Source organism: Kryptolebias marmoratus, linkage group LG13 (genome assembly GCF_001649575.2).
Source record: "Kryptolebias marmoratus isolate JLee-2015 linkage group LG13, ASM164957v2, whole genome shotgun sequence".
In the NCBI taxonomy this organism is placed as follows: Eukaryota; Metazoa; Chordata; class Actinopteri; order Cyprinodontiformes; family Rivulidae; genus Kryptolebias; species Kryptolebias marmoratus.
Window position 1 is genome coordinate 7,088,687 of NC_051442.1, and position 15,482 is coordinate 7,104,168.

The 15,482-nt window shown below is 34.4% G+C and overlaps 1 protein-coding gene across 1 annotated transcript in view; it reads right to left on the minus strand.

Annotated features, from left to right (window-relative positions):
- The window catches only part of LOC108239005 (gamma-aminobutyric acid receptor subunit beta-2), a 48,625-nt gene that overhangs the window by 17,549 nt on the left and 15,594 nt on the right, over positions 1-15,482 (minus strand). The window contains exons 4-5 of the mRNA XM_017421432.3: positions 9,137-9,357; positions 980-1,062 (exon numbers count right to left, since the gene is read on the minus strand). Coding sequence (XP_017276921.1) covers positions 980-1,062; positions 9,137-9,357 — 304 coding nt within the window. The remainder of the gene's footprint in view (positions 1-979; positions 1,063-9,136; positions 9,358-15,482) is intronic.

Consider the following 15,482-nt stretch of genomic DNA (forward strand, 5'->3'; position numbering starts at 1 on the left):
AGAGATATCGGCCTATCACAGATACATATGTATATTTTATTCTGTTCTTCATTTATATACCATATATATATATGATTATATATGTTTGTGCTTGCGTCTGTGTGTGTTGAGAACTGTAAGAACAAATAATCCTTCATTAGCACCCTCAATAAAATGCTTAGCACCCCCTTAGCACCTGCAGGAAAAATCTCTGGAGCCGCCACTGTTCTCTACTATATTCTAAGGAGCTGGGGGTACCAGGCTGTTGCTGGAAAAATGGCTTATAGCTTAATACAGTGTAGTTTAGAAAATAGCCATGGAGCTGTGTATATCTTTAACCTTGCATGCAGATAGTTTAAGTCATAGAAATATTAACATTTCTACTTAATTTAAAACTTTCAAAGAAACAGTGGGATTGTTTTTAATAATCAGTGACAAAGATACGTTGTTAACAAGCAATGATTTTCCAAGTCTGAATTCTCAACTGAACTATACTTTTTATATAGTCCATTATAGTCTTGACTTTACAAAAAAAAAAAAAAAAATCAAGAATCTTATTTAGTCCTTTATGCTCTATTTCTCTTTGTTCAGCAGTCTCAGCTGTAGGCCCTCCAGCTTGGTTGCATGGTTCATTGTAGTCCCCGTCAGTCCTTCCAACATGTTACTGGGATTTTGGTGTATTTATCACTATCCAGTTGAACTCTTGAGTTCTGACTAAATGTTTAGCTTATTTTTAAGTTAGAGCATTTGTTTTTGTAAATTTATTTTTCCAGTCCCAACTATTATTGATACAGCAAACACGATGAAGGTCAACTTTAAATATTAGACACACAGCAAGTCTTCAATAACAGTCTTGGGTACCCCATTTTACTTGCCATTTCTGGAAGCAGTGATAAAGCAGTTAGAAAGAGCTAAATTGTTTCTAAGTCAGCATAAAGGATAAGCTAAATGGGATATAAGTTTGTTTTTTTTTTATTTGTAAAATAGTATAAATACTTACAACTTTCTATCTCAAGTGTGCAGTTTTGCTCATCTAGTGGATATCTTCTTAGGTCCATCATGCATGCAGCTGTAGTAGTGATCCTGAGAATATAAAAAATAGAAAAAAAATAAATAAATATTCATTACCAGAAATAATTAAATGATCAGTTATTTTATTTTGCATTGTTTAAACAAGATTTCAAAAAACAAATAAAACAACAAAAAAACAACTGGTTATTTATTTTTTTATTTTCTCACTAGCTGGCCCAGTGGTTATTCACCACTTGTTGAATACAAACTTTGGCTGTAAGAGTCTTGCATTCTCAAAATTTATGTTGAATGTGTTAGGTTGCATAAATAAACAGAAAATAAACAGAAAAAGACTCACAAAAATATATAATTTAAACACTTGTCCTTACTTTAAATCAAAACACTTTGCAAGTCTTAAGTTTTGTGTCTATGGAGTTTCACTTTAGACAGAAATGTACATGAAGTACTGTAAACTTTGTAAAGACAGTAAATGTGAGATCACTTTCACAAAACAATTCCACAAAATGACTGCAGTGACCATTCATAAATCACTTATCAAACAGGCTTTTATCTGCCAAAAGCAAACAAATAAAAACTAATAAAATAATTGTCTGCAGGCCTTTGTTTTATCTTCGAAATATCTTTTCATATCAGTTTGCACATGCTTTGTGTTCAGTCGATATTGCACAGTACTGTTTTTCAGTAAAAGTAGTTAGCTTTTTAGTCATGACCAAATCAAAAACACACTGGTTAGATAATAATATCAGTCAGCTTTGAGTCAGTAGGTAAGGCTGTATTGTCCATCAGACTTTAGTCATGTGAACATAAGAATGAGGCTGTGAATAATAGGCTGCCATTCTTTACCTAACTCTGGTCTCAAGTAAGAACTTCACTCCCACTGGGAGAGTTGCCACAGAGGAACACAGCATGGTGGGTAATCGTCCAGGCACACCTGACAACATAGATAAATTTGTGCCAGAGCATAGGCTCCTCTTGAGTTCAATTCTCTGTATTGCAAAGGAGAGATAATCGCTCTCACCTGACTCGGTTCTCCTATCTTTTGCTTCCCACCATGAATATTCTCACTAAACAAGATTCATGCATTGGCATACAGAGCACCAACCAAAGGGAAAACAAACAACAAAACAAAACAAAAAAAAAACAAAAAAACAGACAAACAAACAAAAAAGGTTACTATTTCTTCTGATTGACAACAGTTTAAAAACAATGAAGCAATTCTAATTTAACAAATCTAGTTGTCAGATGGAGAAGTCCCAGCATTTCAGGCTGTGTCTAAGTAAACTTGCCCAAGTCAACATAAGGTGGATATATGGGAGCGGACCTACCCAATTCAAATGCATTTTTCGGGTGACAAAGATCAAGTTACAGTAAATCAGGAAGAAAAAATAAAAACTTAAAATTCTTTGTTAGTCTTCTACATTAGAGTTGAATCCACATTTGTTCTGTAACCTTACTAATATTAATCCATGTTAGCTTAATCCAAAATATAAGGCATAACATGAGTTTGTTGGTCAGTGCAGAAGAAATAAAGTTCAGAAATCGATTGATATGGCTGATGCAAAACAAGCCTATTTTGAATTTCGAGCAGACAACAAGCATTGGTTAATGATAATATTTTATGCTAGATTCAAAGATTTCCTCCTACTATTATTCAATTTTTTTCTATTTCATTTGTTTCTTATAGAACATGCCCCAAAGCTCTAGTTAGGTCTAGGAAAACATCATGGTTAGGGTTAAAGTATGCATTTTAAAAACAATTGGCACACTTACAAGATATATTGCCTGTTCCCAAAGGATTGATTGGATTTTTATTTTTTTTTTAGTTATGTGATTATATTGGGTTAATGATTGGATACATGTTGTACTATGTTTTTAGCTTGATCAGATTGCTGTTAAGCCAAATTACCAGGGAAATCTGTTCTCATTTAACATTTTAAGGAAACCAAAATCATATAACATGCATTTTTATAAATTATTTATTATCATTGTGATGTTGCTCTCTAAAACCCATATGTATTGAAAGTGGCAGCCAAACAACAACACACACACACACACAAAAAAAAGCAGAACAGATGAAAAATATGTTTAGGGTCATGGGATGTTAGATGGAGAAAGTGAGAAGGCTATCATAAAAATGTTCTTTATTTCCAAAGAAAAAGTTCAAAGGGAAGAGTTCCAGCATTAACATGCTGTTTCATATTACACACCTCAGGGATTACCGACACCACCCTGCATGCTGCTTGTGACAGGAAGGTTGTTTGAGCCTAAGAGGTTTAGATAGATTCTCCTTTTCTTTCCCTCTTGTTCCCTGTCTTTGTCAGCATTTATTCCTCTCTGATGGATTTGCCGCTGGTGATGGGGCTCTGTGGCTTCAAAGTGTTTAACCAAGGAGTAAATTGCTGGTTACTTACTGGCAACTTTCTGATCTCTATGTCAAGATGGAGTCAGTGGTGTAGAACCCAGTACAAGAGCCTTTGGCAGAGTTAGTTGAAAAGACTGCATTTTCAAAGGTAAAGGGTGTGCATATTTGTGTGAAGTATTGTTTGTGTTTGTTACTTTGCTGTCACTCAGTGGATGTGTGTCAAAATGCTTTTTTTGCGTCAGCTACTGCCTAGTTTTTTTTTCATCTTCTTTCCCATTTGTCCTATATGTTAAATGGCACACAGCCACATTTCTCACTCTGTGTGATCCTTGGTTGCTTGGCTACAGGCGGAAAACATTGCCAGTCTTACTAACAGAGCCCCAAATGCTCCATCACCTGGAGTGACCATCCATATTTACCAGTTTCTAATAAATACGGAGGGTAATTTCAAATAAGGATCATTTTCCTAGATGATTTAAACATGTGAGTTAAAAGCAGCCTTAATGGTTCTCATCAATTGAAATTATACAAACTAAATGAGTGCATAGCTCACATAAAAAAGTTAAAATGAATAGTCTATGCTTGCTAAAATAGGTTATTTTAGTGGAAAAACAACATCTGACCATTTATAACAGATGGAAATGACAATGAAGACATTTTAAAACACATTCTGGTAATGTGAAAGTTCAATGGGAGAAAACTGTTGCAGTTTTCTTAAAGTGTACGAGCTCATTTTACGTCTTACTACTACCAGTTACCCTAATTTTAAGTTTTCCTCATCCAAACTGGGGGTTAGGGCTGTTTGACTTGCAAATGGAAATTTTTCAGGGGATTTTTCAGTGAAAAAAAAAAAATAAAAAATGGTAATAGCTGCACAAATTCTAAGAGTTTAATACAGACAGCTTAACTTCTCAAATGAGCAAGAAATTAAACTGCCTTCTTAAAATTGCCATGTCCTGGATAATTGAGAGTCTACACCAACATAAAGACATTAAAAATAATTTATGGTCACATAAATAAATAGTTTATGTTGATGCTTTTCCATGTCTTATTGTTGGTATCATTGTCAAATATCCTCAGCAAGGATTCCAGTTAATTTGATTTTATTGTCACAACCATTATAATTGTCACAGATTGTGATGGAGGAACCCAAATGCAGGCACACCAAAGGCAGCAGGCAGGCACATATAAAGGCAAAAGCAAAGTCTTTACTAATAACCAAGCAAGATGAGAGCCCAGGCAACATGACATGCATAGACAAAATATTCTAATAACAAAGTGAGGAAACCAGGGCCTACTCAGAGAGGTGACTGGAGATAGACAACATGTTAATTAAGAATAAATAAAACAGATGGTGAGTGACAGCCTTAAAAGAAGGGCAGCTGAGGACATCAAGAGACTGTGGTCAGAACAACAAGAATAAACCCAAAACTACCCAAACTGTTATGTTGGTGTGAAGTGAACCCAAAATGCAGACTCATATTAAAAAATAAAAACCAATTTATTAACAAAAAGAAAAATAAAAGGCTGACGTGGCCACAAAAAACAAAGTAACAAAAAAACTTTCAAACAGATGGCGGGGTAGACGGGACGCAAGAACACAAATAGCATAAATGGGGCATGAAAAACCACGATAGCATGGACACCAAAAGCAGAAGGAATGAACTAGCGAAGAATGAGTGATATGAGACTAGATTTAAAGAACACAGGGTGAGGATGGGAAATAAATTACAGCTAGGACATGACGAGGAACAGGTGAGGTGGGCGTGGCAGGCAGACCAGAGAATTACAGAGCTGAGGGCAGGTGAACAGTGGCAGGAGAGACAAAAGCAAAACTACACAAAAACTTAATAACTAAATACAGAATAAACAAGAAATAAAACAGAATTACATAAAACAACAATGAACCTAATACAAAAAAAAAAAAATCAAAAATACTTAAATCCATGACATAAACCCATACTGGAACATAAAAAATCCAAACAGCGTAATTCGATACACTACCAAAAACCAAGACAAAGACTCAAACTGTGACTTTCAGTTTGGTGAAGGAAAAAAATATTTAGTATTTTATTTATTATATATTTACCTTATTATATTATTATTCCATTATATTTATCAAGCAAAAAAAATACATATACTGAAATAAGTTGAAAGCTATATAAGTAGATTGAGTTTCCATAAATACATAAAAATTTGTCTGCACCAACTTGTTGAAGGGTTTTACATTTGCCAATATAATCTTTCAACTTGCTACTTTGAATTAATGGTGTAAGATCAGATGTTGTAATAGGGGTCAGGATAATGGCGGTTCTATATTAGTCTTAAAAAAAGTTCTTGTTTTTGAATAAAAGCATGCCATATGGGAGACTGATAAAGAAGCAGTGGATGGATAAAATTTGACTGAACTAGAAAGCAGGTTTTGGCTGAATCTACAGTCCATTATCAGTTTATTAGTCAACAATATTGTTTCTTAATAATTTGCTTCACTTTGCACATTAAATTTTTTTCATTGCTATTTACTAGAATAAATTAGCTAAAATAGAGATTTAAGGCTAGTTCACTGTGTCTTTGGTGAGGGGTCTGTTTGCAGCTTTGCAGATCTTTGACATGTACAAATAAAGTATAGTGTATATTCACAAAAGAGGGTAAAAAAAGCACAGCAAGACAGTCGGTAGCTACTGTTACTTTTCTCTATATACTTCAAAACACTTTTCAGTGATAATATATGCTGTGTGTTCTAAAGACCTTATTCCCACTGCCTTCAGAAACACTATGTTTGCTGAGTACAGGAGATGCATCATTTGATATTTATGGTAATGACAGCATTCAGAGCAGTCATCCCACACAGCCAGCTGCTTCCCACCCACAGCCTACCATAACAACATAGAGTGTAGGATTGCAATGAAAATATTGCTGTCTTTGACATTTACTGAAAAAGCTTAATTAGTTAATCACTGATTAATGCACATTTTTATCCCTAATTGTCAATAAAGCTGTGTATTTTGCTGTCTTGCTGCTGCCTCTGCAAGGGGATAAATATTCAGTGACAAATACACCAATCTGTTCAACAAATATGTGTACAGACTATTTGCAGCAGAAAATAGGACTTTTAATACATACTAAGAAATACAGTAAGTGACAAGGTTTGGCTGTCAGGTGTGTAGAAGGTTTTGTAAAACATCACAATTAAAGGGCATAGTGGTTAAAAAATTGTTTGTTACCAAATTTAATGCCATTCATGCTCTACCAATAATTTAATTACTAATGAGATCTGTTTTTGATTCTTCTGTTCCATTTAAACAATGGATAGGAGGAAACTCAAGAGCAAATACATTATCATCTTTGAATGTAGTCTAGAAGCAGGAGACAAAAACTCTGATAAAAATGTGTTTAATGAAACCCACAGTCAACACAATAATAGTTAATGTTTTGTTTAGTTAAATAAAGTTTTTCATTATACTAAGTTAAAAGTCTGCATCTTTTTTTGTAATTAAAATTGTTGCCAGAGATAACAGGCTGAACGTTCATGTGTTGTATGCATTTTTGAATACTTACACACTGCATGGCCCAATTTAGGAATTATAAAAATGTGGTTATCCTATGTGTTGTTGTTAAAGGTGATGGGTTTCTTCAAACAGTTTCAATCTAATCTTGCTATATTCAAACTCATGTCTGTAAAGTATGTGTTTAAACCTCTGCAGAGCTCAAGAAATAGTCATTCCTCTATTCCAAGTAATTGGTGTTCTTATGGTCACTAATATAATTCATAATGTGAGTTATCTTTATTTTCATGCAGTGACCTGAAATTATTTTTTTTCCTATTCAGTTTTTTTTTCTCATAAAAATTGACCCTCACAGTCTGCTGTTGCTGCTCCATTCCTTTTGTTTTCTTTTGTCCACTTTCCATTACCTGTCCACAGTGCTTGAGCTCAGAAGTATAAAAGAAGTTCATGCCACATTCATATTAGTGAATATAACCCCACAATACAATGTAACAAGTACTCTGTGTAGTGTTTTTAGGATGTGTTACATTAGAGATGCCTTTTAGAGACTATATAATACCCTGTAAAATAGATATTTTCTGATGTTATGAGGTGGTTAAAAGGTTTATAGCTCCAACTTCTGAGGCACAGTGAATGCAGAATGAGTTGAAGTTAAAGGTAGGAGGCAATAAAGACAAATAGGGTGTATTTATTTTGCTCTGAGCTGTTGTGTGATGTGCTTTTTCATTACAGTTTTAAACTGCTCACTAAATGAGATCTTCTCAAACCATGGCAGTCCAAGAAGCTTTTATCGTTTTAGTTGTCAGTCAGCTGTGATATAAAGAAACTATTTGCAATGAATGTGAGCCTGTCATAGGATGCTGAACACCGCAACAAATCAGTGTAATATAAATAAAGACAGCAAAGGTGATAAAAACCAGATTTAAAAAAAGCAATAGCTTACATAATATTTTTATTTCTAATTGTCTTTCAGTGTATTTTTACTCCCCCTTCATAGAGACTGTTCATAGCCATGGTAACCACTCGGTATTATGCATTTAAATACCTTTTTTGAAATTGAGTTCAGACATCAGAGACCTATTTGAAAATGAGTGAATAAGATCAGTGAGGCAGGAAAAGTGTACTGGCATCTTATTAGCTGTGGGAAGGTGAAACTCAGTAGAGAGGGTCAGTCATTTTCCATTTACAACAAAGATTTGTGTGTCTGAAATCTGTGAAAGAGCTGAGAATTTACACCTTGAGGAAACTTTTGGAATAACAAATGAAGAGATTTCTTTTGAGAACTAGCTTTCTGAACACTTGAAAGCTTTTGTTGTCAGAAAAACCCAATTACTGTTTTGTACAAACAAGCACCATATGATTCATTTGTTATTTAATAGGGACTATGATCATACTGAATGAATAAATAAGTCACCTAGCCATTTTTTGTGTTATTTTTTCATCTGCGAAACATGCTATATAAATAACCTTTACTTATTACAAATTACAGGATATTTAAGCCAAACTGAGTTTAATGATTTTGTTTCCATTGCAATAAATGCTTCTTTTCAGCTACTCATGGGGCATGTGTGTCAGTGTTTGTTTGACATGGAACTACCTGGAACTACCAAGCTGAGCATTAGTATTAGAATAGTATGGCATAGTACATAATCATGCTTAAAGCTGTTTAGATAACAATCAAAGGACATGTTTTCCAAGCAATTATAAAGAGTAAAACTAACAATAGTACCTAAACTGCCTCAAGTAACATATACTCAAAAGTTTTAAAGAGTCAAATGTGCTGTAACTAAACAGCTAATTAGCCAACAAACTGATATTAACAGAGCATATCCCTAGTGTATGCTGAAACAAACAGAAAAGCAATGCAGAGACTTTTCAGAGGAGTTTAATTCAACATTACTGAGAATTAGACAGTGATGCGCACATGTCCTGCAAATGAGGACAAAAGTAGGTCATCGACATTATAACTTACACTCAAAGGCTATACAGCAGAACTTCACATCATTAATTTTCTTCATCTGGCTCTAATGAGCTAATTACTGACTTGGTCCACTTCACTAATTGTTACACTGAAGCTACAAAATATGTTTGCTTCTAGGTTGTTTGTGTGATCTTAAAATAGATGTGTTGCAGGGGTAGTAAAAAGTGTCCATCATTATTTAATACTTTACTCAGGGAGTTTAAACAATAAATAACATGCAACACGAAGGTGTTGTTATGTTGCCAAAGTTTTAATTTTAAAAGATTAAAATCTCACCTTAGACCATACAGTACAGTGCCATCCGGGTGCAGTCGGATCATTCTGTTTTTCACTGTGACACCGTGAACAAACGATTTCTTGTCATTGAGGAAATAGGTGTCGGGGACCCAGAGCTGGTCAGCTACTCGGTTATCTAAGGTCAGGTTGAGTGGAATCTCTGAGTAGGATAGCCGCTTGTCTCGCCAGGCCTGCTGGAAGTACATTGTCAATGTATAGTCCTGTAAGTGTACAGAGGAAGGAAACAGAGGGCAGGAAATAAAGGAAAAGGAATAAAGTAAAGGGAGGAACACAGGCATCAGGGGCGAGAGAAAGATATAAAAGAAGAGACAGAAAAAAGAGAGAAAAAAGATAATTACCTCACCAAGCTAATGCTTTACTTTTTTTTTTTTCAGTTCAAAATTTCATGATAGATGAAGCTGGACTTCACTTTAAATGAAATGAAACTGTCACATAGTAAAATAAAATAAAATGAATAAAAAAAAATGAAAACAGTTCAAAGCAATTGGGAATTCTTCTGTTCATACAAAGGTGAGGTTGAGGTAGACAGTGTTAAGTAGGTGTGTGAATGTTCCTCAGATGGGAAAGATGCATAGAGACAACAAGACAGATTGTTAGGGTTTGTTGTGTACATCATGACGTTGCATTTGTCGGTTTTGGCTTGTTATTTAATGTAACAGCTTATTTGCAGGCACTGTGCATTCCATTCAGTAAGTGTGTAATGACATGACCTGCTCCTTTCTCTCTCTCTATATATATATATATTGATAGTGCACAAATATGATTGGCCCATTTTTTGGTCAAGTAAATGTAGAGTGTATTCAAACATGTCACTTTTTATAACATGGGCTATTTATTATTTGCAGAACAGGACAAAAGGTTCTGTTACAAACAAAACAAAACAAACAAACAAAAACAGGTCAAAACTGAGAGTACACCAACTTCATCATTTCACAAGTGGTATGAAATGATGTGCGCTTTTCAGCTGGTTCCCCATGAATCTAACACACTTATAGAGTCAATAAAGAGATATGGTGTGACAAAGAGAGCAAGAAAGACTTCATGTTTCAGACCAAAGAAGAAAACCTACAAGTAACCTTTAAAAATACTTTTACAATCCATTTCTTGTATTTTCTCTTAGCTTTGACAGCTCCTGTGCTTCCTTCATTAGTAGATGTTTATGGAAATGGCCAATTATGTTGTACTTGTAACATGTATTCAACCATTTTCACATTTGTTACTTTTTTGCCCTAAACTACTGAATAATAGTAGAGCACTCTCTTTTATTTTAATAATGTCATTGAGTGGCACTTCAAGCTTGTGACTGTTTGTGTCAGCTTCTCATAACAAAGACAAACTGTGCCCCAAGAAAAAAATGTATGTTTTTAAATAACTTAATATATATATATATATATATATATATATATATATATATATATATATATATATATATATATATATATATATATATATATATATATTCTTAACTTGATTCATTAAAGAAGCACACTAAAAGGTGAAAAAAAACCTTTTACATCCCAGAAGTCAACAAAAGCAGGTCAACAGACTAAAATTTTGGCTTCACATTTTCACTATACACAAGAGGACACATATTCTGTGAGCCTCCTGTATACTCACAAGTCCTGAAACTCATACAGTAGGTTAATGATTTATGAACAAACTGGAAAAGTTTGATGAATTGCACAAGAATTCCCTGATGGTAAATCTAGGGCATGCTTAAAAGAGTCAAGCCAGCAGTAAGATGCTCTTGTAGCTCTGTGAGGTAAGAGCCTACAAATCATCCATGAAAAAAAAAATAACTATGTTAAATAAACTTGCTGTCTCAGGAAACTTTTTTGTCATGACTGGCACATTCACTTTCTGGCAAAGAGGCTGAACATGCATTTTTGATTATACCTGTTGGCTACAAATCTAACATCCTACAGCACCTTAGGAACTGGATGCTGGGATGTTTACTGGATTGAGTCAGGAAAATGGGAACAGTAATCCTCATGACGTTGCTGTTTGATTTAAATGGGTTTTGTCATGTTGTTGTTTGTTGAATATTTGGCTTGGGTGCTGACAGCCATGTTTCAGAGTTTGAGAACCGAGTTTTTCAAAAGCCATAAATCGTGTCAACAGTAGTACACTGCACTGCAATTGGACTTTTAGAAAACTAAATGGTTTGAGCAGATTCAGGGTCAAACACTGCATGGAGGGCTTTGTTTCTTCACATATCAAAACAACACTGGAACATCTTATTTTTTGGACAGTTTTTTTAAAAAAAGAAAAAATGAGAGGGTTTGTAGAAGCATAATTGTATGCTACAAACCCAAGAGAATAGACGCCTAAGTGACAAATGAGCATAACATAATAAACTTCTGGATCAAAGTTTTTTGCTTTAAATAAATAAATCAGATATTTGATATGTGGGTATCGTTACACTTGCACATGCACATCCCTGATTGCATGTGCTGTCTTCTTGGCTCTCCTGGTTGGTGGTTATGTAACTGCTCAGTGCTCACACTCTACTCTCTGGCATGCTGTGCACTGCAGCATCATTTACTGTGATGTATAAAACTGCAGAAATGCCTCACTACACACAGACACAAGATTGCTATTATTTTGTCATTTTAGAAATGTAACTAAAAGGACATTGCATTCTGTCTCAACCTCCTAATACTAGACATGATTGATGAAGTGCATATCTTATTACTAATTTTGTTTTCTGTGTGTAGAGCTAGCACACAATACATGTTAGAACTGTTTGTCTTGTTTCAGGAATCAAACCTGGTCTAAGCAAGGATGCAACTATAATTTTCTTTTTAAATCTGCCAATAATGAATGCAATATTTTTTTATATTAGGTTGTCTTTTTGTAATTCACAACAAAAAAAAAACAATACTAGGACAATAGTGGCATTATTTTCTGAAAATAATTTAAAGCCAAAGCACTCATTAAAAGCATTATTCACAAAAGCTATCAACTGTTCTGGCATATGCACAGTACTCCACTTCACAAGGTTCACTATTTGAATTTGAACAACTTTCAAGTAGCTGTAACAGTTTGAGTACTAACAAACACCGTTTTATTCTATTGTCAGTTCATAAAAAGGACTGTTTACTTGACAGAGTTGCTTTGTGGAATATCCAGGCCCTGTAAGTGTGCCAGTATGGCAACTTTACTTTGAACCTAAAGCTGCCAATAAGATCTGCTCTTGTGTGCCCCTACGTTTCAATTTGTGAGGAAAAGAAGGCGCTTGTACATATCTCACATGACTGCAGTGGGTGTTTATATGTAAGTGCTGTGGAGGTTGTACTAACAACAGTCATAATGACCATAAACTATAGTGGAGAGAAAAAAAAGTGAAACAGTGATGCAGAGAGAAGGAAGTTAAATTTATGAGAGCAGATTAAGATATCCTCCCAGAGAACAGGAAAGAATGATACAAAGTATCATTAAAGCTGTTAGAAAATCCATTATGAACAACTAAATAACTATCTAGTTTCCTTAACACATGCCCTACTGCGTTAATGTCTTTTCTAATAATGATAATTTCTTGTTTATTACATTTTTATATCCTATTAAACAAGCCAAAAAATCTGCAAATGCAATTCAGTATATCAGCCAAACTCTCTAAAATCAAAATTGTCAAATAAACCAATTATATGTTTAATGTACTGCCCATTTATTTTACAGGCATTGACTCAATGAACCTAATGACTGAAAGCACCATTGATCTACAGAGGGAACCTTAATTTGACAATCTCATTTTAAAAACAAGCCTTGCGTAACTGACAACCAGTTAAAAGAAAACAATACATTTTGATTTTATGTTACACACTGATTGGAGCACTTAGATAAAATGGAGTTCATTTAAGAGTTTCTTTGTCAGGTAATAAATGAAAAGCAAAAAGCGCTCAGCTGTACTAAAGTCCACTGAAACATGAACCAGCTTTTCAAGGTCTGACTGAGAAGGACAAATATGTACTTTAGATATATTTCAAACTGAGACAAATCCCTTTAAGTAGAAAAGGTATATGCTTCTGGAATAAAAAAAAAAATCTGCTAGCTTAACGATCTTGGACAAAGCATGAATATGTATGCAATTGTGGGTGATCACCACATGAGGTTTGTGAAATATATTTCTAAAAATAAATAGACTACAGCGAAGCTATTCACAAATCAAACTTGAATAGAATAAGTTCATGAGATATGTACCCTGCAGCATGGATGACTGCAGCTGATCATCATCAAAAGCCTGCAATGGTGCAGATGACTGCCAGAAATAAAACTCATGTTGTTGTGCATCTTTTTTTTTTGTGCAACAATAGTCTTGTTGCTTTGTAAGCTAGTGGGATTTAAATACAAAGGATTACACATATCTGTGAGCACATATTTAGGTAGGTTTAATCAATGGTTTGTAATCCTCTGTCATTTTTCAACAAATTACACTTTGGTTGCTCAAGTTTAAAGTCATAATGTTTTGAGTTGCACCTTTCCACATATATCAAAAACTAAATTCTTTGTCAATTACTTTGGCTTTAGCGCCACAACATTAGAAGCAGCAGTTAGTGTAATCATCCAACATCTTTTATGAACAGAAAAGGTTTGCATTAGAAAGTTAGAACAAAATGTAACAGAACATTGTGGTATAAAATTCTGAGAGCTGTTCAGAACACTTTAGTTTCCAGACAACTTTATATGTCTACATAAAAATAGAGCAAGCTGCTAAAGTCCAGTTTTCTTTGGCATTTCTTTGGCATTGCTATGACAGTCTGACCCTGACAGGATTCGAATTTTATCAGCTCAAAAGTTCTGTACGTTTATAAATAAAAAACACACGACAAAAAGAAAAACACATACTAAAAAACTTCCAATGTAGAGCTACTCCAGACTTGTCTGCTCTGTATTATGGTAAACTTAAGGATCACTTTACTTTTGTAGATATTTTCCAAGTACAGTAGATTAGTAAACATACGTATTCATTTGATAATAGAGAAAAAAAAAGGAAAAAAATAGAAATTTAAACGGAAAAATACTCCAACTGTTCGTTTTGACCCTGTCAACCTGACTCATTCTCCAAGCTGCTTGTTAAATAACCCCTCACATCTCCAGTTTCCGGCCCACCATATGGCTTTGCTTGGACTGAGAACTGGACAGAGAACTATTATTAGACTTATCTTGTTTGACTTGTGTCATGAGTCCTCATCACATTCTGTTTCTGTTATCAGAAAGACAGAAAATCGATGGGAGGATGAAAACAAAAAGTGTCAACATATTCAAAAATCTTGCATTACCTTCAATATTCCTTAATAATGAGTGGTATTTAAAACAGCTTGGTTAATATTGCTGTATTCTACATTATTTTATTTAAAAAAAATACTGGATCAAACTGAAATATCTGATGTGTTAATCTCTACACCTTTTGGTGAAGTGTGCACATATCATCATAAAATGTGAATACAAAAAAATAAATTTAAACATTAAATATATCTGATTTCACTATTATTTTTTGATGGGATGCTTAAAATAAAATGTGCTTTGGACAAGATTAAAGGCAAAAAGTGAGACAAAAGCATAGAAAAGGGCAAGACCTGTTGAACAAAATAGTCACTGTGCGTGTTTTGATTGCAGGAGGACAAGGTTAAATAAAAGGCGTTGAGGCTAAAGTTAGAAAAAGACAGAAAAGAAACAGAAACAGAATGAGGATGACTAAATACTCAAGCCTGGTTATAAATCTCTTTTTTCCTTGTCTATCCTTGAAGCTTGTTTTCTATTACAGTGATGTGGGCTGGGATGGTGAGTTTGCTGGAAGGAATTGGGAGGTGTGAGTGGGCTTTATACTGGGGTAAATAAAAGACATTCAAAAGCTCAGTGGAGCAGTGATGCAAATTGCTTTTATTCTTGCAGTTCTTTACATCCAAATCTCGGATTTCAATGCCAGCAATGACCCTGTTCTTCTTCATTTATACTTCTCCTCATCTTACCCATTCATTCATGTTCTGTTCTTTGATATTTCTTTTCATTTTTGATCTTATATCCTTCCTCATGTTTTTGCAACCCCTTTCCTTCTGCATCTGCCTTTAGAGCATTCCCTTTGCCCAATTTTCATTTCCATCTCCATCACAGAGGGCTTTACTTGTCTCATGTGCATGAGGGTGAAAACTGGGGAATTGGCAAACTGCGGGTGTTCATAAATAATTAAAATTAGCCCTTTCTATAGCAACAGCCTATAAGAAAATAGGTAGTTGATCAGCCTTAGCTTCTGTAATCTGTAATGCTAATAAAGAGTCAGTTCAACAATTCAAATTGGAATAGCTGATCTTTGTTTGCCACCCCCCCC